Source organism: Rana temporaria, chromosome 1, assembly GCF_905171775.1.
Source record: "Rana temporaria chromosome 1, aRanTem1.1, whole genome shotgun sequence".
Classification (NCBI taxonomy): Eukaryota; Metazoa; Chordata; class Amphibia; order Anura; family Ranidae; genus Rana; species Rana temporaria.
This window is the reverse complement of record NC_053489.1, coordinates 347,382,783-347,407,273: the sequence shown is the minus strand read 5'-3', so window position 1 is coordinate 347,407,273 and position 24,491 is coordinate 347,382,783. Positions and strand designations below refer to the sequence as shown.

At 42.9% G+C, this 24,491-nt stretch overlaps 1 protein-coding gene across 2 annotated transcripts in view; it reads left to right on the top strand.

The window, feature by feature from the left end:
* The window catches only part of RNF170 (ring finger protein 170), a 71,279-nt gene extending 47,777 nt beyond the window's left edge, over window positions 1–23,502 (top strand). For both annotated transcript variants that reach the window (XM_040362252.1, XM_040362242.1), the window contains exons 2-7: window positions 4,781–4,939; window positions 6,170–6,245; window positions 14,071–14,179; window positions 15,084–15,157; window positions 18,822–18,929; window positions 23,090–23,502. In XM_040362252.1, the coding sequence (XP_040218186.1) occupies window positions 4,803–4,939; window positions 6,170–6,245; window positions 14,071–14,179; window positions 15,084–15,157; window positions 18,822–18,929; window positions 23,090–23,359 (774 nt within the window). In that variant the 5' untranslated portion in view covers window positions 4,781–4,802 and the 3' untranslated portion in view covers window positions 23,360–23,502. The remainder of the gene's footprint in view (window positions 1–4,780; window positions 4,940–6,169; window positions 6,246–14,070; window positions 14,180–15,083; window positions 15,158–18,821; window positions 18,930–23,089) is intronic.
* Window positions 23,503–24,491: the final 989 nt, after the last annotated feature.

The window sequence follows — 24,491 nt, the reverse complement described above, 5'->3', positions numbered from 1 at the left end:
GTACTTGTTGCTTTGTGGGACAATAATATTAGGAGTTCTGTGAATGTGGAGAGGAGAGAAGGGGGCGCGCAAGTGACACAACTTTTCTCATTCGCAGCAGCTGCTGTTAACCTTCATAGCACCTGAAGAAAGCTGCCCAAGGCAGTATTCTGTGGCTGTGTGGGCACAGCAGGGAATACTGCTGATGTGACATGCACTCTGATTTTTGACAGCACATGTCGCATCCCATTAAGTGCAATGGAACTGTTCTAATAGGAGCGACTTGAGTCGTTCCGACTTAGAAAAAGGTTCCTGCACTACTTTTGGTCTGACTTTGGCATGACTTGCATTGACTTGTTAACCACTTCCAGCCTATAGCAGAATGACGGCCGGGCAGTGGTTGCGTTATCCTGACTGGATAACAGCCGTCGCGCGCCCGTGAGGGAGTCTGACGCACCGCTACACCGATCATGGTAAAATTTGGCGTGGAGTTACCCCTCATGATTCGTACAAAACGCAGCTGACTGTGATTACCTGTGGTTATGTGCAGAAAGTAGGGTTGTCTTGATACCGATACTGGTATCGGGACCGATACTGAGCATTTGCGCGAGTACTTGTACTCGCACAAATGCTCCAGATGCTTCCCCCGATAATTCCCCCCCCCCCCCCCTGAGAACGGGTGGAGAGGGGGCAGAGAGCGGAGCAGAGCAGTCCTCGGGATTGGACGGGTGATCTGTCTATCAAAGTGCCCGGGCAAGGGGGAGTGTCTATATATGACGAGGCGCGGCGGGAAACACACAGCTATTCAAATGAAAGCTGTTATGTTCCCCGAGCGCTGATCAACTAGACAGCAGCGAGGGGGGGGGGGGGGTTGGCTTGGCTTTGTCTTTGGGGACACAAGGCTGCATTTAGGGACATGGCTGCATTTGGGGACACAAGGCGGCATTTGGGGACACATGGCTGCATTTAAATATAAAATGTATCGGCGAGTACATGGGGAAAAAAAGTATCGGTACTTGTACTCGGTCCTAAAAAAGTGGTATCGGGACAACCCTAGCAGAAAGCTGCACCAAATCGTTCCTATTTAATTTTTTCTATCTGCACCAAAGCGCATGTAACCAAACCGCAGCTAAACGCAGTGTGTGAATGGGGCCATTGGAAAGCATTGTGTGATTTTAGCTGCGGTAGATAACTTGAGAATCCGCAGCTAAAAGCACCATTCTATCCATCTGTGTGAAAGGGGCCTAATGACGTTTTTCTTGACGTGCTTCTTGTCAAGCCTGCCTTGCATACAGACGATCGTGAAAAAAAAAAAATGCTCAAGCAACACGTACAAAGGCACTATAAAGGGGAATTTCCATTCGGATGGGGCCACCCTTTGGGCTGTTTTTGCTGATTTTGTGTTGGTAAAAGTTTGGTGAGAGACGATTCACGCTTTTCGGTCTTCGTGCTTTTCAGTCTGTTACAGCGTGATGAATGTGCTACCTCCATTACAAACGCTAGTTTTACCAGAACGAGTGCTCCTGTCTCGTAACTTGCTTCTGAGCATGCACGTTTTTTTTCCCCGTCGTTAAAGCCTACACAGGACCGTTTTTCACGACGTGAAAAGCGACGAGAAAAATTTGAGCAGGTTCTAAATTTTTAATGCCCATTTTTCACGTTGAGAAAAATGCTCTGGAGTCTACACACGATCGTTTTTAATGACCATTTTTCTCGTTGTGAACAACGGTCGTGTGTAGGCGGCATAAGGGTATGATGTTGATAGTGTCGAAGGCCCCCACCCATGTTTAGGGATGGTTGTTGCAGTTTGACGTAGGTGGTGTATTTGATTCTTATGAACCAGTTGTCTTCTCTGGTCAAAATATAGACCTCACTGTTCTCGAAGGAATGTTCATTTTCCTTAGGGCCAGTTCACACCAGATGCAGTTCCGCGTGTGTTTTTTTTTATTTTTTTCTGCACTAAAAACGCATGCACAGTGTTTTCAGTGTATTCCAATGGCTCTGGCTCATACCAATGCAGTCAGTTTCTGCGCCAGAAACTGACTGCACTGCCGTGAACTAGAGCCATTAGAATACATGGAAAACACTGTGCATGCATTTTTAGGGCCAGTTCACACCACAAAAATGCACTCCGGATACGTTTCGGATCAGTTTTTGCTTGCCATTCACACCACACGCAAGTTTATGTGCGTCTTTGATACAATTTGCAATTCTGTGCAGAAAAAATGCAACACGCTCTACTTTTTTTTTTTTCTGCACCGCAAATTGACTGCACTGGCCATTGGAACACGTGAAAAATGCTGTTCATGCATTTTTAAAGCAGAAAAAAGCGCACGGAACTGCATCTGGTGTGAACTCGCACTTAAGGTATTGAAAGACTGCTGGGTCTTGACTTGTAGAAGTTGTCCTCCTATGTTTGGTTCATTAGATTGTTGAGATGTTGTTTTCTCTCCCCTGCAGGTATGCAGAGGTTTGCTCCGAGACACTGTTGCTCTTTGCCATGTTATATAATAGTGTACACACCATACAATGTAAATGGTAAACTTATTGTAAACCGCAAGAGGGCACTCAAAAAATATTTGCAGTATACTTGATAAGACGACTTCATCCCTCCTGAACATCTGCCAATTTAAAGTGTTATCCACAGTACACAGAACATGGAAATGCAATTATTTTAGTGAATATTATGGCTACTTTCATACTGGGGCACTTTTCAGGTGTTTTTGCACTAAAAATAGTGCATGTAAAGCGCCTCTCAAGCCACCCTAGTGTGGTTTGCAGGACTAGAAAAAAAGCCCTGCAAGCAGCATCTTTGGGGCGTTGCGGGAGCGGTGAATATAATGCCCCTGCCATTGAAATCAATGTCCAGCGATGCCAAAGCGATTCGGCGGCAGCGCTTTGCGGGCACTTTTAAGCCTTTGTTCGGCTGCTAGCAGGGGTTAAAAGCACCCCGCTAGTAGCCAAAAAGCATTGCAAAAATTCCCTCGCCCCAGTGTGAAAGCGCCCAAACTGCTAAATACCTTTTTCTCATTAGCAGTATACAATATAGCAGTCTTGTGACCTATCAGTGTTCGGCAAAGTACTGGTTAAAGCTTGTAGGAGGAGTTTTCATTCTCCCCTGACTGTCCTATGAGGCTGGATGACCCCTGTCTTTCTGTCTGGACAGTGCTGATTGACCCTTTGCTGATCACATACTCCCACCTATAAAAAAAAAAAAAAACTCTGTAGCAATACACCCCAAACTGAGCATGTGCAGAGTGCCTCCAAGGCTCTGTACTATCAGCAGATGAAAAGGGGACAGTAATCGGAGAATAAGAGAAGATCGGGATCAAACAACCATTTTACAGAATGTGGAGGATTAACCCCCTAGGTTCCCCCAGTGAGTATAACAAGCATGCTTTACTGCAGGGGTGCCCAACCTTTTGAAAAGCGAGGGCCACTTAAGCAACTTGGTAACCAGTCGTGGGCCACAATGAGTGGAGCTGGGGGATGACGGGTCACGGCTATTCTATAGGCCCTCCCATTCAATCTGGCCAGATAGAGGGGACAAATTCCCTTCCGTTTTTTTTTTTTTATGCGGATCGGATTGGAGGTAGGCGGTCGTAAGCGGACAAAGGTCTGTTTACATCTGCTGCTCTATAGAAGTGAATTGAGGGTCCTATTGGGTCGGGCCGATCGTTTGAAAAGAGCTTAAGGCCCCGTACACACGACCGGATCTGTCCGCTGGGATTTATCCGCGGATCAGTTCCAGCAGATAGATCCGGTCGTGTGTAGAGCCTAGCGGACATTTTCAAGCGGACATTTGTCCAGCTGACGGTTTTCCAGCAGATAAAAATTTCTTAGCATGCTAAGAAATCTATCCGCTGGAAACCTGTCCTTCGGACTTATCCGGTCGTCTGTACAGACTCACCGGATAAGTCCGTCCGATCCCCATCCCTCGCATGCGTTGAAATGATTCGACGCATGCGTGGAAGTATTTACCTTCCAGGGTCGCGCACGTCGCCGCATCATCGGCGCGGCGACGGCGCGGCCACGTCACCGCGGATGTTTTCCACGGGGATTTTGATCTGATGGTGTGTACAGCCATCAGATCAAAATCCGCCAGCGGACATATCCGATGGAAACGGTCCGGCGGACTGTTTTCATCGGATATCCGCCCGTGTGTACAGGGCCTAAGACTGCTTTCACATTGATGTGCTGCGGTTTCCGGACACCACGGGTTCAGTGTAGTGCACCCGTGTCTATCCTGCGGGTTAGCCGAACTTTGCCATAGACTCCGTGCTGTACAGGAAGCATCAGCTTATGGGGCTCTGCTCCGCAGCTGCTTTCTTCCACTACCACCAGCTTCATTCACAACACTAATGCTGTGGTATGGCTGGTCGGCAACCTGCGATCTGGGTTTGCCAACCCGCCATTCCAGAGCAGGAGGTCGCGGGCCACTGGTTGGCCACCCCTGCTTTTACTGCATATACAGACTGATTTTACTGTTGTGAGTACAGTAGCACTTTAAGACACTGCTCTTACTATACTATAGCATGGGGGGAAAAACAGCATTTGCCAGCCACTCTATATAAAACCAATGTATGCATATGATTTGTGGTCTAGTAGTGTTGTGATATCAGTATCTCATAGGCCTTCATGTATGTGATTTAATCTTTTGTTATGTAAAAAGGGTTTTATTAAAAGCTGGTAAAATTCTCCTAAATGGTGTTGCCTAATTTAACATCATATCTTACGTAGTTTATTTCCAGTCTGTATATAACTATATATGTTTATGTCTTAACATGTTTTTGCCCTTTAGGTATTAACACCTATATTCTGGAATGGCTGAAAACCCACACAATATTCTGCACTTAGAGCTGGACGATGGGTCATTTATTGAAGGAGTAAGCAATCAAGTGATTGCTGCAGTTGTACTCAGTCTGAGCTTTGTAGCTACGCTCATCTATTTTCTCTTAAGGTATGTTAACCAAGCACAAGGCTTGATTCGTACTTGTCTGAAATAATGTATATAGTATGTTATGATGTCATTTTGCAGAGTGACTTGTTTCAATCTGAGTTCACACCTATGCAAATTGGATGTGGGTTTCCCCCCCCGCATTCCATTTTGCATGACAGGAGAATGTGACTGACCCTCTATGGAACCGGTTCACATCTTCAGGGTGGCTGTGGACTGCACTTAAACGCTGTGTGTTTTTAGCTCCCTTTCAGGGCCGAATTCAGGCAAAGATTCGTCCCTGAAACAGAGAACAGGGACGCACTTCCTGGAGCAGGAAGTGAAGGGAAATCTCTGCAATGGGACAGGGATGGTAAAAAATAAACTGACACAGGCTATAACCCTCCCTTTAACCAAAATGAATAAAAAAAAAACGTTGCCTATTGTTCTACTTTAAGCAGAAATTTATGATCATTTTATGGAGAGGACTAAGAAGATATAACCATGCCAATGGTGCAGCAGAAAACAATCAAACATATAGCACGGTGAGGAAGGTTTGTGGTCCAGGATGATAGGACAGTCAACATTAGAAGCAGCTTGCGTTACACTAACAGTGTAGCACAAGCTGGTGGGGACTCTTTCCGTGCTGCCCTAGGACTGGGCCTTGTTGGCCTAGGCCAGGATTCAGCGTTGGTGTGATCTTTATCTCTACATTAGCTACCCGGCATTACAAATCTGTTCCTGGTATACTAATTTGATTACATATCAAGACTTTCCGGTTCTTGGTTTTAGTCTACTCCAGTGTAGCTTTAGAAGTGTGTTTAGATTCATTGTCCTGCTGTAAGATGACCCTCATCTCTAGTCTTGGGAATTTTCAAGAGTGTCCAGGTTCTAACCTTCCCATGGAGAATTTCTCTCATCTTAGCTGTGGATCGTTCAAAGCTATTATCGGCCTCTTCGTTCCCTTTCTGAACAAGACCGTACTTATTTACCATATTATAAGTATTATTTTTTTATTTTTTTTACAACCGCTTTAACTGATATCTGTTGGAGTTTAAAGCTTGATTGGTTTGTTTCTTGAAGGATGTACAGAAATTACAGCTCAAGGAATGCTGGGGATGTTGCACCTCACAAAATACGGAGAAACTCTAGTTGAGAAGAAGAGACTCAGACATAAATATCTATTGTTACAAAGATTGGGGTAACATTTTTCATTTGATGACATGATTATGTTTTTTTCCATGTTTTAAACAGAAATGAGCAGCAAAATATTCACCCTGAAAACCAAGAAAGGGTGAGAGCCATAAGAGAGCAGCTACAAAATGAACAAGTGAGTTACTTTTCTTTTCCTTTGAAGGGCACTGGGGGTTTCTAACCTTTTTTAAGTTTAATCATTTTTGCCAACACAAATTCATGTATATCATAAGGTGTTAGATCCTGCCACTGAAATACTATATCTGGTCTAAATAGGTATGCATGGATATTAAATAAATATTTAAGTTTTTGGTAAAATCTGGGGTGTTATAATTTTTAATGGTTCTTATACATACATACACAGGGCTCAAAATTTCAAGTCCTGAGCTACTAGCCAGGCCTCAAGAGTTATTTGCCACCAGTTACCCCACCTAATTCATACACTGCCCTGCGCCTAATTCCACCCGTAAACACGCCCTTGTAGATTATCTCATGGAATGCAGAATCAAGTTACAAAATTCAATATTACCAACAACAACTTTAACAAAATGGGACAGGGCACTGGGGGCAGACCAGAGGGACAAGGCACTGTGGGCAGACCAGAGGGACAGGGCACTAGAACTGGGTCTCTTCCCCATTCTCTTGCTGTCTCCTCTGCAACTCCCATCCATCCTCTCTCTCTCTCTCTCTCTCTCCCATTCATCTCATCATCAGGAGCCTGTGTGTGCGGCTCCACGCTTGCATGTCCCCACTTCCCCCTTTTATTCAGGCTGGCAGAGAGGAGAGGAGCTGCAGCACAGAGGGAGGGAGTACAATCCAGCGCTGAGATCCACACAACTGCACAGCCATTGACACCATAGCACAGCGCACACTGACAGCGCACAGCACACATTGAGACCAGTCGGTTTACAGTGCTTAGGCTAAACTGTTGGACACTTACATAGAGCACAAGGAGAAGAAAACTGCACAAACTAGAAGGCTGCCGCTCTCATGTCAGGGCAACTTTCAGTGAGCGCTGCACTGGAGTGGTCATTTTTGCAATACTCCGCCTCACTCATTACTTTCTGCTCTCCAGCTACATTGGTCGGGGCCCGGGGGAGGGGGGCAGGCTCAGAGAGGTCATACTGTTAGGTCCCATGGTTTAATGAGAATTGTAAGGAGAGCACCTGTGTACTGCTCTGCCTGTGCGCGGCTCACCAGACTACTTTTCCCGAGCATGCACCTTTCCTCTTCAGCCGCCAATCTCATCGGGACTCTAAGTGTAGGCACAGATTGGGGGAAGATTGGTCATGCAGCCCTGTCATCACTCGCCCCTAGCTTAAATCCACTCGCCAAATGCTAGTAGGCAAGTGGAAATTTTGAGGGCTGATATATATATATAATTACACAGTTGTGGCCAAAAGTTTTGAGAATGACACATATTAGTTTTCACAAAGTTTGCTGCTAAACTGCTTTTAGATCTTTGTTTCAGTTGTTTCTGTGATGTAGTGAAATATAATTACATGCACTTCATACGTTTCAAAGGCTTTTATCGACAATTGCATGACATTTATGCAAAGAGTCAGTATTTGCAGTGTTGGCCCTTCTTTTTCAGAACCTCTGTAATTCGACTGGGCATGCTCTCAATCAACTTCTGGGCCAATTCCTGACTGATAGCAACCCATTCTTTCATAATCACTTCTTGGAGTTTGTCAGAATTAGTGGGTTTTTGTTTGTCCACCCGCCTCTTGAGGATTGACCACAAGTTCTCAATGGGATTAAGATCTGGGGAGTTTCCAGGCCATGGACCCAAAATGTCAACGTTTTGGTCCCCGAGCCACTTAGTTATCACTTTTGCCTTATGCCACGGTGCTCCATCTTGCTGGAAAATGCATTGTTCTTCACCAAACTGTTGTTGGATTGTTGGAAGAAGTTGCTGTTGGAGGGTGTTTTGGTACCATTCTTTATTCATGGCTGTGTTTTTGGGCAAAATTGTGAGTGAGCCCACTCCCTTGGATGAGAAGCAACCCCACACATGAATGGTCTCAGGATGCTTTACTGTTGGCATGACACAGGACTGATGGTAGCGCTCACCTTTTCTTCTCCGGACAAGCCTTTTTCCTGATGCCCTAAACAATCGGAAAGAGGCTTCATCGGAGAATATGACTTTGCCCCAGTCCTCAGCAGTCCATTCACCATATTTTCTGCAGAAGATCAATCTGTCCCTGATGTTTTTTTTTGGAGAGAAGTGGCTTCTTTGCTGCCCTTCTTCACACCAGGCCATCTTCCAAAAGTCTTCGCCTCACTGTGCGTGCAAATGCGCTCACACCATTCCTGCACTGCACTGGTGGCACTCCGATCCCGCAGCTGAATCCTCTTTAGGAGATGGTCCTGGCGCTTTCTGGACTTTCTTGGGCACCCTGAAGCCTTCTTCACAAATGCAGTGGACATTTTTTTTATGGGATTAAGTTAATTTTCATTGGAATTAATTGCAATTAGTCTGATCATTCTTCATATCATTCTGGAGTATATGCAATTTCCCATCTCAAAAACTGAGGCAGCAGACTTTGTGAAAATTAGTATTTGTGTCATTCTCAAAACTTTTGGCTATGTGTGTGTGTGGCTTTTTTTCAGGGGGAACTCAGTTCCACCACCTCTGGCTCAGACCCTTTGGTACCTGCTCACAATCACTTGTAAACACAGAAGTCTGGTTTCTGTGTTTACAAGTGACAGCTCTGCACTCTGTATGTAATGCAATCCTGGTATTTAATGCCCCGTAAATACCCTTCTACTGTTTGTGAAATCTGAACGGGGTCATGGTTGAGTTCCTGCACCTATTTTCTGAGAAAAAAAGCTGTGTGTGTGTGTGTGTGTGTGTGTGTGTGTATGTGTGTATATATATATATATATATATAACAGGACTAAATATCAAAGTGGCAGGACCAGAGACAATAGAAATCAGAAAGTTGTACAAGAGGCTAGTGGGTGACTAAAACTAATCAGGTTTTGCATATAAATATTATTAAATATTTTTGGGTGGACCAACCTTTTAATTTGATTTCCTTTTCCTCTACTCTGGGCTAGAATGTAACTAAATAGGATGTAGAGATTGTAACTGTGGTGAAGTTATGTTCTCCAGTAGAGCTGCTAAATAACCTCTTAAAAGCGTTGTAAAGGCAGAAAGGTTTTTTATCTTGATGCATAAAGATAAAAAGCCTGTGTGCAGCAGCCGCCCTAACACTTACCTGAGGTCCCTCTCTGTCCAGCATTGTCCATAAGTGTCTCAGCCTTGGAGATTCTCCTTTCTAATAGGCTGAGACACAGCAGAAGCACCATTGGTTCCCGCTGCTGTCTGTCAAAGTCAGCTAGCCGATTGGCATTGGGGGAGAGAGATGGCGGAGCTCTGTGTCTGAGTGGACACGGAGCTGTGACTCGGCTCGGCTGCCCCCATAGCAAGCTGCTTGCTGTGGAGGCACTAAGCAGGAGGGACCCGAGAAGAGGAGGATCCGGGCTGCTCTGTACAAATCCACTGCAACAGAGCAGGTAAGTATAACATGTTTGTTATTTTTTATAGGGGAACAAAAAAGGAAAAACTTTACAATCACTTTAAGGGCTCATTCAGATGGGTGTATTTATGCAAAATTGGCAGCAAGATCCTGTGTAATATCTTTTCTGTACGTACAGTGCTGTGCAAAAATTGTAGGCAGGTGTGAAGAAATGCTGTAAAGTAAGAATGTTTTTAAAAAATTATATATTTTGTTTATTTTTATCAATTTACAAAATGCAAAGTGAGCGGACAAAGAAAAATCTAAATCAAATCAATATTTGGTGTGGCTACCTTTTTGGCTTCAAACCATCATTATTCCTTACACTTGCACAAAGTCAAGGATTTTGTAGGATTAGAGTCAGGTGTTATGATTAACCAATTGTATGAAGCAAATGCTAATAATCATCAATTCATATGTAGGTTGTAACAGTCATTAACTGAAACAGAAACAGCTGTGTAGGATGCTTAAAACTGGGTGAGGAACATCCAAACTTCTACTAAGGTGAGGTTGTGGAAGACCGTTCCATATCAGAGGTCATACACCATTGCAAGACTAAGTATAGCAACAAGACACAAGGTAGTTATACTGCATCTGCAAGGTCTCTTCCAGGCAAAGATTTCAAAGCAGACTGGGGTTTGACGATGTGCTGTAATGCTCTTTTGAAAAACAACAACAAAAAGGGGGACATCAGTGAGGACTGTAGACGCAGTGGTTGGCCAAGGAAACTTAATGCAGCAGAAGAAAGACACATCATGCTTACTTCCCTTCAACATCAGAAGATGTCCAGCAGCGTCAACAGCACATAAATTGCAGAACTGGCAGAAACCATTGGGTCCCAGGTATAACCTATCTACTCTAAGGAGAAGTCTGGCCCCAAGTGGTCTTCATGGAAGAATTGCACCAAAAAGCCATACCTCGGACGTGGAAACAAGGCTAAGCGACTCAACTATGCACAAAAACATAGGGACTGAGGTGCAGAAAAATGGCAGCAGGTGATCTGGACTGATGAGTCATAATTTGAAATATTTGGCTGTAGCAGGAGGCAGTTTGCTCACAAAGAGCAATAAAGAACAGTACAAAAAAAAGTGTGTGCAGGCAACAGTGAAGCATGGTGGAGGTTCCTTGCAAGTTTGGGGTTGCATTTCTGCAAATGGAGTTGTAAATTTGGTCAGGATCAATGGTGTGCTTAATGCTGAGAAATACAGGCAGATACCCATCAGGCCATAGCATCAAGGAAGCGTGTGATTGGCCCCAAATTTATTCCGCAGCAGGACAATAACCTCAGGCATACAGCCCATGTCATTAACTACTTGAAGACCAAACCTTTTCTGGCACTTTTTACAAGTTTTTGCAAGACTTTTAACCCTCAAACGTTATATAATATTTTTTAACAGAAACCCTAGGGAATAAAATGGCAATCGTTTTATGTTGCACAGTATTTGCGCGGCAGTTTTTTGGGAAAAAATACACTAATGAATTAAAAAAAACATATATATATATATATATATATATATATATATATATATATATATATATATATATATATATATATTATATATATATATATATATATTATATATATATGGAACGGTGAAGGACCACGGTTTATAGACGACGCTTTAAAGTTACAGAGGAGGTCTAGTACTAAAATTATTGCTCTCGTTCCATGTTTGTGGCGATACCTCACATGTGTGGTGTGAATACCGTTTACATATGCGTGCACGACTTGCATATCCATTTGCATAAGGATGACAGATTCTCTTTATGAAGAGATCTGGGGTCAAAAAGACCCCAAATCTCTTCTTTACCTTTTAAAAGCAAAAGATAAAGATTAATCTTTTGTTTGGAAAAAAAAAAATTGTTAGCTTGCGCCCCAGACGTCACGATGTTGCTCTGGTCCCCCCAGCCATAGAGGCATTCAGAGACGATCTAGTCTCTCGCTGCCTGTGTGACCAGCTGGCTGCACCGTTAAATCATTTCTCGGGCAAGCCGGTGGAAATGGTAAGAAGGGGGAACGTCCCCGCCTGCCGCTTCAGAAAGTGATCCAGTGGCTAATGATCCTCTCAGATCGCTTTTATGAGAGAGCCAGCCAAAAAAAGATACCAGGATTATGGCTGACAGCTTCAGCCATAACCCCAGTAAACCACTTTCAAACCACAACGTATTGCAGTTGGCAAGTGGTTAAGAAGAACAAGAGTCCTGGAAGTGATGGTTTGGCACCCAAAGAGCCCTGATCTCAACCTCATCTAGTCTGTCTGGGATTACATGAAGAGACAGTTTTCGAGGCAGCCTACAACCACAGAAGTTCTGTGGTCAGTTGTACAAGATGTTTATAACAACCTGCCAAGTTCTTTCAAACTTGTACTTGGAAGAATTGATGCTGTTTTGAAGGCAAAGGGTGGTCACACTAAATAATTACTGATTTATTGAAAGCGAGCGCCAGTTTTAACAACACCTGGATAATAGTACCTACGTTCTATGTACCTCTCTGAGGGAGAGTGAGTTGAGGCTTTTATGGACTTTCATGGTACCGTACAAAGGCTTAACATATACAAAATAAGTATAACATTTTTATTTTATTCCAGGAATATATTAAAACGTACAAACGTCTAAAATATAGACTTTTCTTATTTTCATTTACTTTCGTTTTAGTTTATAATACGATTGTGTTTCTGAATGCGTTCTTGATTTACAGCATTTTTTACACCCTTGCCTAAAACTTTTGCACAGTAGTATACATGCAGCCTCTTTGAACTCTACTGGCTGTTTCTGCTGCTCAAGGCCAGTCATGTAAAAAAAATGTGTAATTACACATTGTTGACTCTGAATAAACTGCATTCAGTAGAAATTCATAAATGACTGCTGAGGTCGTACTCGGGGCCGTCTTTACCATAGGGCAAACAGGGGCAGCTGCCCAGGGCCCTGTCACTGTTGGGGGCCCAAAGCAGAGCTGCCCGTTAAGCCCCTGTGCTGCCCACAAATCGGGCTGAAAATCAACAGCGGCACTCAGCCAGTGCCAGTACTGCTTCCCTTCCCAGTGTTTTAAAATGTACAGCACCCCTGGCTTCCCTTTAGACATGCACTTATCCATTCCTGCCACTGGGTGCTGCTTGTATATAAAAGTGAATTAGAATGTGATTTTTATAACATCTTCAGTTTGCTCTTCCCGAGGCTGACTTCTTCATGTCCTGCTCCTATTTATATGTCACTGTTTACTAATCTATATTGTAAATAGAAGTTTTCTGTAGAGTGTGCCCAAAGTCTTTATAATATTTTGATGATTCACTGCAGGTCTAGTCAGTGTTTTAAAAAGTTCCTCTATTTTACACATGGCATGGCATGGGGCCACAGCACCGTCTGTCCATTCTACTTTAGCACCATGGGATTTGAATGGGCCGCCATGCCTGAGTTTCCTGCAAAGAAAAGCGCATGCCTCATGTAATGGGCTGCGCACACCTATGCCCATCAAGCACTGAAATACAGCACTGTCTGTCTATTCTGCTGTCTGTTGTGACTTATCTGCAGTTCCCGCACTGTCAAGCTGCATTTTTAGACGTTTAGGTCACGCTTTTAAAAACACAGTGCTTTTGTGTGCAAGAATTGCAAGTAAGTAGCATGGTGCAAAAGCAGAATGGATTTCAAGGCAACTGTATTTTTAAAATGCTGAATGCACCTTTTCTCTGCAGGAAACAAAGGCATGGCAGCCCATTCAAATCAATGGGCTGCTGTGCCTGCACAAATGAGGGCCACCAAAACGCATACATGTGAACCAGCCAGGCCCAAAATAAGCTGGAGGGGGGCCCAAAAAAAATGTTTCCCCAGGGCCCAAACCATATTAAAGACGGCCCTGGTCGTACTGCATGTGTATCGCTGACGTCGACCATCTGCATTCTAGCAACCAAGTAGGACACAGATGTGCTGGAAACTGCCGTCCTCTTTACCCTCCTTACCCTCCTCAGGCCAACATCATTAGCCCCTCTTTAACCTGAAAGAACCCCTCCACTGGACATCCAAAGGTAAATGTCCATGTCATGCAGGCAATGACATGGACACCTGAAAGAAAGACCCAAGCAGGAAGTAAACTCTGGGCACTGGAGGGTCTGCACTTGGTAAGTGAAAAGGACATTTAAAAAAAAAAAACATATTTTTGTCAACAATCAGTGATTTTTGTTAACTGTTTTGCAGTACCGACTGTATTGCAACCAAATTATCCTTTTTAATAAATGTGTATGGCAACTTTCATATTAAGGTAGAGAGAACAATTATATGCCGAGCACAACACCCCACATCTGTGGCTACTCTCGTTACGTGAAATAGGACATGGGTAAAAATGTAATAAAACAATGACCTCTGTTTTTTCTGCATGATAAAGTATGCATTTTATTTGTGTGTGTGTGTGTGTGTGTTTCTAAAATTCTACTTTGTATTTTTCAGGAAACGGCAATCCCTGAATGGCATCAGTTTTACTCGGACATGTCTTGTCCAGTCTGTTTACAACAGGCCACGTTTCCAGTGGAAACAAACTGTGGACATCTTTTCTGTGGTAAATACAAATGTAAACTGCGCATTGCTAGGACTGTGACTGTCTTCGCAGGGAATGTGTAGGGTTTTTATTTACTGTACTCTGGCCTGCAAAGTAAGGTGAACAAATTTCCTAAATGAAATCCGGGGACACCCGAATGACCATGCCCAAAGCACTATTGGCATCTGTTGATAAAGATTTACTCCACTCCCTTCCTCCACATAAAAAACTGTGCACAATGGCAGCTGCTCAATCGCCCCCCTTTTCTGGCCCTATACCCTAGTGTAGTGTTGACCAGCTGGCTTCAGGACCAGATGTGCTGCGTGTCATCGGTGCAAAGAAGAACAAGGTGACAAATAATCCATACCCTTGCCTCCTGCAAAAATGTCTATGCATGCCAAGAGGGGAGGGACCAGAAAGACCATGTGATATTAGCATCTGACCTTATCGGTAACCCCAGACACAGCCGAGGGCAGACACATTTCTACCACCCCCCCCCCCCCTCCTGCTCAAGGCCAATTAAATAAATGTTGCTAAGATGGAACACCCTGCAACTGCCTAAGTCGGGGACACAATTTTTAAAGCTGGAAAGAAATCAGGGGTACTTTTCTTTTCACCATGGACAAATTTGGGGACACTTTTTTTTTTTTTCTTTTTGTCTCCTGAAATGAGGGGGCATCTGACCACTCTACTGAAATTGATCTCCTCCCCACTCCTGCTCATAAAATTCCATATAAAGTTTCAGGCAGACAGACCGTTGGAAAGTTTTATGATATTTCCTGTTAAACATATTTTAAAAGTAATACCTGATTGCTATGAAAACATGCTCACCTGTTTTTTTTTTGCTATATAATTTGGGTGCATAATGAGGTGATGTTTAGATTTGTGCATACATTTCAAAAAATATATTAATATCTCTTAACAGGTCCATGCATCATTGCATATTGGAGGTATGGATCATGGCTTGGTGCTATTAGCTGTCCCATTTGCCGTCAAACGGTAAGCAGAATTTTATGGCTCATGTTGGGGACAGCATCTTATTGGAAAGTTGACAGTTGTCAGAGGAATAAATGTGCTGATTGGAAGAATTTCCCTATATTCCTGTTCCGGTGGCAGCTAAAATATTTGGATTTACCCTCACTTAAAGTGATACAAAAGTCTCATATTTTTATTTATTCTTTGCTTAACCCCTGTACGCCAACATAACGGAAATATGCGGCCTTCGGCTTGAAACGGTTGTACCGTTTTTTAGAGCTGACTTTGGACTTTGTTCAATAACAACCGATGCGGCTAAGCAGCCGCTCGATCGTTATCACAAACAGCAGGAGGGGACATGCGCCGCCTTCCACGGTCCACCCAGGCTCTCCTATCCCACTGGTAGGCTCGAGCAACCAACCGGCACATCCGCCAGCTGACCGGAGACCCAAACAATGCCACAATCGGCTTTGATCGGGTCTCGGCTCTAGTAACCCAGAAGCGATGTCGTGACATAACTTCCGGTTTACAGAAGACTTAAAGGCACCAGATTTAAAAAAAATAACAGTATTCAAAACAGCCAAACTTGGTGTTTTGAATGCTTTTAAGTGCAAAGGAGGGATTTGGGGTCTTATAGAGTACCTGTCACTGACTATTACTGTCACAAATTTTGTATACAAAAAAAAGGGGCCCGTGTAAGAATAAATAAAATAAATACGATTTTTTTTAAAGTGTTTTCATCCTTCCATGCTCACCCGCCGAAGCGAAAGCATACGCAAGTCAAGCCCGCAAATGTAAACAGTGTTTTAAACCACACATTTGAGGTATTGCTGCGATTGTTAGTGGGAGAGCAATAATTCTAATACTAGACCTCCTCTGTAACTCTAAAGTGGTAACCGTTAAAAATGTTTAAAGCGTCGCCTATGGAGGTTTTTAAGTATCCTAGTTTGCTGCCATTCCACGAGCGTGCGCAATTTTAAAGCATGATGTGTTGGGTATCTATTTACTCGACGCAACATCATCTTTCACATTATACAAAAAAATGCGCAAAGTTTACTGTTTTTTTGTTTTTTAATTCATAAATGTGTGTTTCTTCGGGAGGGGGGGGGATTGCATTTGAAAGACCGCTGTGCAAATACAGTGTGACATCAAATATTGTGTGTGTTTGGGAGTTTCTTAGTAAGTTTCTAGCAAAAAATACTGATTTTAACTTATAAGCAACAAGTGTCAGAAAAAGGCTTAGGCATGAAGGGGTTAAAATAACAAAAAATTTATACTTGTCCATTCAGACGTGGAGCTGTGGCTAGGCCCCGCCCCCTCTCTTCATTGGCTCACTGACTTTGAGAGCAGTGAGGGCCAATGGAGCTCCACTGCTGTCAATGAGGAGGGAGAGTCCTAGGCAGCCGAGTCTCTTCTACATCTCTGGACAGAGATGGGCATGTATGAGGGGGGCTGTTGCACACAGAAGGTTTTTTTATCTTGATGCATAGAATGCTATAAGTAAAAAAAAAACTGGTGCTTTTGCTGCTGCTGACACAGGACCCACAAAAAGTGGAGGAAGGCTGGATTCACACCCATGCAGTTTAATACAGGGCCCCCAAAAGTGTGTGGGGGGGGGGTGGTGCTTGTTGCCAATGAGGTATATAAAATGTCAAGAAGGCATTTTTGATGAGGGTCATATGAATAGATTAGCTAAAAAATAATGAACACAGGGATCATTTAACCTCTTCCTGCCCAACATATAGTCATATGACATCCGCAGGAACCTTTTTGTCACTCTGGGCTGACATCATATGACGTCCGGTGATTCCCTGCAGTGAGGATAGCATGCGGGCCGCATCACTGGGGACCCGATGCGCGTGCCCGGCGTCCACGATGTCTGCTGGGCACCTGCGATTGCTCGTCACAAAGCAAGGATGTGGATCTCTGTGTGTAAACACAGAGATCCACATTCTGTCATGGAGAGGAGACTGATGGTGTGTCCCTTGTACATAGGGACACCGATCGGTCACCTCCCCCAGTCAGTCTCCTCCCCCCACAGTTAGAATCACTCCCTAGGGAACACATTTAACCCCTTGATCGCCCCCTAGTGTTAACCCTTTCCCTGCCAGTCACATTTATACAGTAATCAGTGCATTTTTATAGCACTGTTCACTGTATAAATGTGAATGGTCCCAAGATAGTGTCAAAAGTGTCCAATCTGTCTGCCGCAATAGCGCAGTCCTGACAAAAATTGCAGATCGCCGCCATTACTAGTAAAAAAATTATAATAAAAATGCCAAAATTTTTTTTTTCCCTATTTTGTAGACGCTATAACTTTTGCGCAATGCAATCAGTAAACGCTTATTGCGATTTATTTTTTTTGTAGAAGAATGCATATCTGCCTAAAGTGAGGAAAAGATTGTTTAAAAAATAAATAAATAATAATTTACCGCACAATTCTCATTCAAAGTGTGGCAGCGCTGAAAATTGGCCTGGGCAGGAAGGGGGTGAAAATGCCCGGTATGGAAGTGGTTAAATAAAAATCTTTACCGCAAACCTTCCGCAGGAAACACCATATTGGGGCCAACAGCTTTTATCCTAAACCATTATTACAATCCCTATTCACAATATCTGCGGCTTTGTCGCAATTGTGGTAAATTCTTACTACAGGTTGAAGGAAAGAAAATTGCTGGCTTCCCCCATCGGAACAGTCGGTGTTGATGGGGGGAATCCCTCCTGCTGCACTATTGTGTTCTGACAGCGGGAAGTTTTCCAATGATAACTGCTGACCACTATAGCTGGCGGCAGTGATCACACAATGGGGGGGGGAAAAAACAGCAGGTTATTTGTACGATGGATAAGTTTGCCAGCATGACCCTTCGACAGAAGTAAAAAAATCAAGTCGTAAGATGTCAGAAAATCAAATGGTCTACTTCTTCTTCTATTGAGCAGAGACGACAACACTCCTAAATAAAATTGTCTATCAGTGTGTGTGTGTCAGTGTGTGTCTGTCCAGCTACAGACGTATTGAAGCTAGGCGCAGAAAAGTGCATGTACAAGTATATTTTTATGTAAACAGTCTTATCAATATGTGCGTTAACATATTAACTCTTGTTTCTTCTTATCTGTAATTATCTTTGTACATGGGACAGCCATGTTGCATATGAAGTCTCAGTGAAGATAAAAGGCTAATATTGTAATGTGCCCTGGCTAGCCAGAGATCATGTATTTGCCTAGACCAGTGTTTCTCAATTCCAGTCCTCATGCCCCCCCCCAACAGGTCAGGTTTTCAGGATTTCCATTATTTTGCACATGTGATTTGATCAGTTTCACTGCCTTAGTAATCACCACAGCCTTTTCATCTGAGGGAAATCCTGAAAACCTGACCTGTTGGGGGGGCCTGAGGACTGGAATTGAGAAACACTGGCCTAGACTAAGATCACCCGAGGGAGCTAACATCTCCTCTTTCCTGCTCAATGCAAGACCAAGGTTCTCATTTACTTAAAGTGAGGTACAATTTGATAATGTTAATGTGTGCCTCGTTTATATGTGAGGTGTGTTTTTTATGATGGACTCACTCTAATCCAGTACAGTCACTGCATAATAGATTAGTGTTATGAATAATTCATCGCTGTTTGTGTGAGTTCTTTTTCCGACTTTTGTTGAGTGGATTTGGGATTTTAATTGACATACCTGTTGATTCTAGGTCACTTTACTATTTCCAATGTTTCAAGTCGCTGAACAACAAGATGTGCAAGAGATATTTCAGGAAGTTAACAGTTATAATAGAAGATTTTCGGGACAGCCTCGCTCTGTAAGTTTAAATTGCATAATTGGCTTCATCACATGGTCAAATTTGCATCCTAGTTCCAGCAAAAGAGATTCATTAATTTTTTTAGCTTGCTACTCAGTCTCCCTTCAGCCAAGGTTATGTCTATGTGAATGTGATGGATTTAACGCTGGAGTTTTTAGTTTTCTTCAGCTGAAGTTGACTAACATGTAATGAAGTGTTTCCAAAACTCTGCAGGCTGATGGTTCCTGCAGAAATCTTCTCTCCACTGATGCCTGGTCCTCTTTACAGTGCTGAACTTCTGCTGCAGGGTTGTTCAGGTCTAACATCAGTGGCGGTGCGTTTGTAGAGGGCGCAGGAGCTCTGCACCCATCAATCACCAATAGATAGATAGATTCATGCATTGGATAAATCTATTGCTGCCGCCCCCTATTCAGGTGTCCGGCTCCTTGTCCAGCACCGGGCATCTGAATTACAGTGGCGGGGGTGTATTTGAAAGTGCCTGATTAGAGCCGTCGGCTCAAATAGGCATCCTGATTAGAGCCATGGGCTCTGAAAGGCTTCCAAATTGGTAAACAACGGGCTCGCTGCTGTGCGTTCTCTGTTTACACAGCGCTGTGTTAGGGAACCGATTCCCTAACACTGACCCGCCTCTCAGCCAATCAGGTGCATCGTGTCCGGTTACCTGTCCCCTGATTGGCTGAAGCGACAGGCACTGTGATTGGACGCCTATCAGGCGTCCAATCATAGCAGAAGAGGATGGGAGAAGATATCGAGGACTCAGAGGAAGCGTGGAGGACAGCGCTGACCTGAGACAGGTAAGTGCCGGGCAGGGGGGGGGGGGCACAATGGCGGCAATTGATGGGGCACAGTGGCAGCGATTTGATGGGCACAGTGAGGCTGTAATTGATGTGTTTTTTTTTTTTTCAGTTGGTTTGTGCCCCTCCAAAGATTTTGAGCACCAGCCGCCACTGTCTAACATTGAAAGGTATTGAAGTCCTTTCCTCCATTGACAAAAGTCCTTGCATTGTTTTCACAGAATGTAACACTGTAAAACAATGCAAATTATTATTTTTTTGAATGAGGCAAGGGGAGGAAGGAGTGGGCACCAATCAGGATCTTCTTCATTGTTAGACCAAAGTTATTAACCCTTGCGGCAACGAAAGTTCAGTGTTGTGAAGAAGACATTACTGGCAAGTAGATTTCTGCAGGACATGGGACAAACTTCATTATAGGTACTTTATGTGACAGCAGCTGCAGCAAAACGTATTTTTTATATATATAACTGAAAGTGATATTAAAGGCAAGTTTATTTTTTGTAAAATAACAAATACGTTCTACTTACCTGCTCTGTGTAATGATTTTGCACAGGGCAGCCCCGATCTCCTCTTCTCAGGTCCCCCACCGGTGCTCCTGGCCCCTCCCTTCTGCCAAGTGCCCAGAGCAAACGGCTTGCTGTGAGGTACCCAAGCATGCTTGCTCCCAAGCTACTGCTCTGCATGTCCATTCAGATACACAGCTGGGGCTCAGCCCTGCCCCATCTCTCTTCTCATTGGCTGTGATTGATAGCCGAAGAAGCCAAGGTAAGTATTGGGGGGTCAGCTGCTACACACTTTTTTTTTTTACAGGTTCCTGTAATAAATAAAATAAATTATGTTTTGAACAAAGGGGGTTGGTACATTCAGGTTTTTATTGCATTTATTGGCCCCGTTGGGAAGGTTTGATCAGACCTCCTGGGGAGACAAACAAAAACACATTTTTTTTTTATTAGAGTGAGGAAGGATTAGACATGTTGTATAGTGCTGTCTATGCTTACCTGTCCTGGTGTTAACTGCACATCCTTCTTCTGGTATGGGTGTCATGGGACTGTACTAGGGCCTTCAATTCCTATCTCTAAGACAGAAATAACAGCCATAAGGACATTTTAACTCTTCTCCACTCCATCCAAAACTTAAAGTGGATGTAAACCTGATTTCATGAAATTTGAGCGGGGCACATATATCTGTAGTGTTTTCTTATCCTTCTCCAAATCGCTGAGTCCTGTGGCTTTCTCCTGCTCAGTGACTCTGTTATCAGCCTGATAACTTCTGACAAGTTCTCCCACACAGGAGATAAAAGCAGCCTGAAATTTGTGCCATGGGAGGTTTCTTTAAAATAGCAGAAAGCTTATCTTCTCACAGCAGAGCTCTGTACATTACTTCCTTCCTTTGCCAATGTGGAGTGGGTGGTGTGTGCCTTTCCTCCTTTCCTCCTATCAGCTGTCTTGGCTTTATGCCAATAATCCACTCCCAGTGCTGAACAGGAACAGAAAATCTATAACATGATCACTTTTTAAAGGATATATAAAGATGTAAAACTTATCTGGGACATTAATTTGACTAGACTGGTGTCCGCCAGAGATCGTCTCATCCAGTATAAATTTGTACATCGTATATACTTAACTCCAGCTCGTGTGGCTAAAATGTTCCCTACCCAGTCGCCCTGTTGCTGGTGGTGCACTTCTCCCACTGCAGATTTCATACATGTATTCTGGGACTGCATGGCCATTCAAGCGTTCTGGCAGGGGGTTACGGAGAGTATTGAGGAGGTTACCACTATTCATATACAGCCAACGGTAGAGGTGTGTCTCTTGGGATTGGTGGACAATCTGGCTCCTAAAAGAGTGACATGTACTTTTCTGACGATTCTCATATATATTCTGCTCGGAAAGCGATAGTACTATCATGGGAAAAAAGTCTACTCCCCCCGTCTATCCCAGTATGGAAAGCCTTGGTTAATAAAGCCATCCCCTTATACAAGGCTACTTATTACAGCAGAGGTGTACCAAATAAATTTGATAAAGTGTGGCAGTTGGATGAATAGCGAGACTACTGTGTCGGACTGAAGGATTGCACTAGGGTTGGACAATATTTTTAATTACTGAATGTATGGATATTGCATCCCTTGATCTATAGGGGCTGGTGCTCCATATGAGTAGTTGGGAGGCTGGGCTCTGATATATGCTGGCATGGGTAACAGTATTGGAAGATATGATGTGGGAACGTAAGAAATATGCGCTCTCTCATTCGTCTGTTATTGCATGTCTGAAAATTGTATTGCTTTAGTACTAAGTGGGGGGTATGGAGTTGTACACAAGTCAAATGCCGAGGAAGTGTATATAGTTCATTGTATGTAACCTTTTTTGGCCTTTGCGGCTAACGTTCATTTTGTTTTTGTTCTGAAAATGATAAATAAAAATAAAATAAAAAAAGATGTAAAACCTATGTAGGGATATTTGTTTCATCCCTGTGCATCATCTGAGGCTGTTCACTTCACTGGGTAATGTGAGGGTTTACATTCACTTTTAAACTTGAAAACACTGTGAGGTTGATTTACTTAAAGGGGTTGTAAAGGTAAAAAATGTTTTCCCTAAATAGCTTCCTTTACCTTAGTGCAGTCCTCCTTCACTTACCTCATCCTTCAATTTTGATTTTAAATGTCATTATTTCTTCTGAGAAATCCTCACTTCCTGTTCTTCTGTCTGTAACTACACACAGTAATGCAAGGCTTTCTCCCTGGTGTGGCGAAAGCCTCTTGAGGGGGGAGGGGGCGAGCAGGCAAGTCAGGACACTCTCTACTTTGCAGATAGAGAAAGGAGCTGTGTGTTAGTGGGCGTCCTGGCACTCCTGCTCGCCCCCTCCCCCCTCAAGAGGCTTTCTCCACACCAGGAGGAAAGCCTCGCATTACGTGGTGAGTTACAGACAGAAGAACAGGAAGTGAGGATTTCTCAGAAGAAATAAGGACATTTTAAAGCAAAATCGAAGGATGAGGTAAGTGAAGGAGGAATACATAAGGTAAAGGAAGCTATTTAGGGGAAAAAAATACCTTTACAAAATCTTTACAAAATCTGGTGCAGCTCTGCATAGAAACCCAATCCAACTTTTCATTTTTTTTTTTTTGTCAGCTCAGCTGAACAAGGAGTAAGGAGCTGATTGGCTACCATGCACAGCTACACCAGATTTTACACTCGCCAGTTTTAGTAAATTACCTCCACTGTATCAACAATAGTGTTGCAACTAGCATTTTCGAAAACAGAGTTCAGCTATGGCAGCCTAGATATTTATCTCCATTCAGGTTAATTTAGAGATGCATTGTTAAATGGTAGCAAGAAAATAATTCAGTTTTTTTGTATTTTAATATTCTAGCTTATGGAAAGGATTATGGATCTGCCTACCTTGTTACGCCATGCATTTCGAGAGATGTTTTCAGTGGGTGGGCTCTTCTGGATGTTCCGAATCCGAATTGTTGTCTGTCTGATTGGAGCCCTTTTTTATCTTGTGTCACCACTAGACATTATTCCTGAAGCTGTCTTTGGTATTCTAGGTTTCATGGATGATTTCTTTGTTCTCTTTTTATTGCTTATTTACATTTCTATCATGTATCGGGAAGTTGTGACCCAAAGACTGCACAGGTGAAAAGAGGTATGTTTAACGCAGGAGCCTTCAAATAATTCTCTATGCAGTTTTGAATATGTGATATTCTTTTGCCTAACTGGAATTGTAAATGTGTTTTTCATGATGTAATAAGACATCTTTAAAGGTTTCTTAGCTTCCCTAAATGCTTGTTTTGTAATTATATCTGAATGTCCCAGCAACATATACTTTGTCTTGCATGTATCTCATCATGTAGCTCTTTGATGGCTTCTTGATGGGTTTATAGCAAGCCAGATACAGTAAAACCTTGGTTTGTGAGCATAATTCGTTCCAGAAACATGCTTGTAATCCAAAGCACTTTAATATCAAAGCATTTTCTTTACAGGGTATAAAAGAGAAGAGAGGCACCTCTAAGTGTAGCAAGAAGTTGCCAAATGTTGCACATTCATTAAATGTAACCATATTGCTACACTTAGAGGCTTCTCTCTTCTTTTTTTTTTTTTATACTCAGTTGTGACATGACGCTACTCTTATATCAAGACATCGCTTGTATATCAAGGCAAAATTTATTTTAAAAATGCAAAACGCTCTCAAACCAAGTTACTCTCAAACCAAGGTTTTACTGTACTTCTGTAACTCGGTCTAATGCCCTACAGTTGGTAACATACTGTACTGAATTGGAGTCCCTTTTAAGATGGAAGGGATTGAACTTTCACTGTCTGATACCAGCACTTGTTCAACACTGCATTGTTAAGTATTTTTTTGATTTTAGTAACACATTCATGGGTTACAGACTGGCAATAAAATGTAAGTAAAAAACATTTGTAAAGCAGACCCCTATCCCCAATTGATTATTCCATTTGGGGTAAAATGAGGGGCCATGTTTAATTCTCAACAATGACTTTAAAGGGAATGCATTGTTTTTTTTTTTTTTATAAACCTGAAAAAAGAGATTAGCTTTATGTAAATAGTGTTAAAGTTTTTAACATCTGAATTTTATGTATAGTTTTTGGATATATGTACTGAAGGGCAGTCATATTTGCTCATTACATATACAGCCTTTGCTTCCTGCTTTTGTCATACTATAAAATAGTTGTGCTTTAGATTTAATGCACACTGTATGCCAAACGACTCGTTTAGCATTAATAACATTCTATTGGCCAGAATATTCATT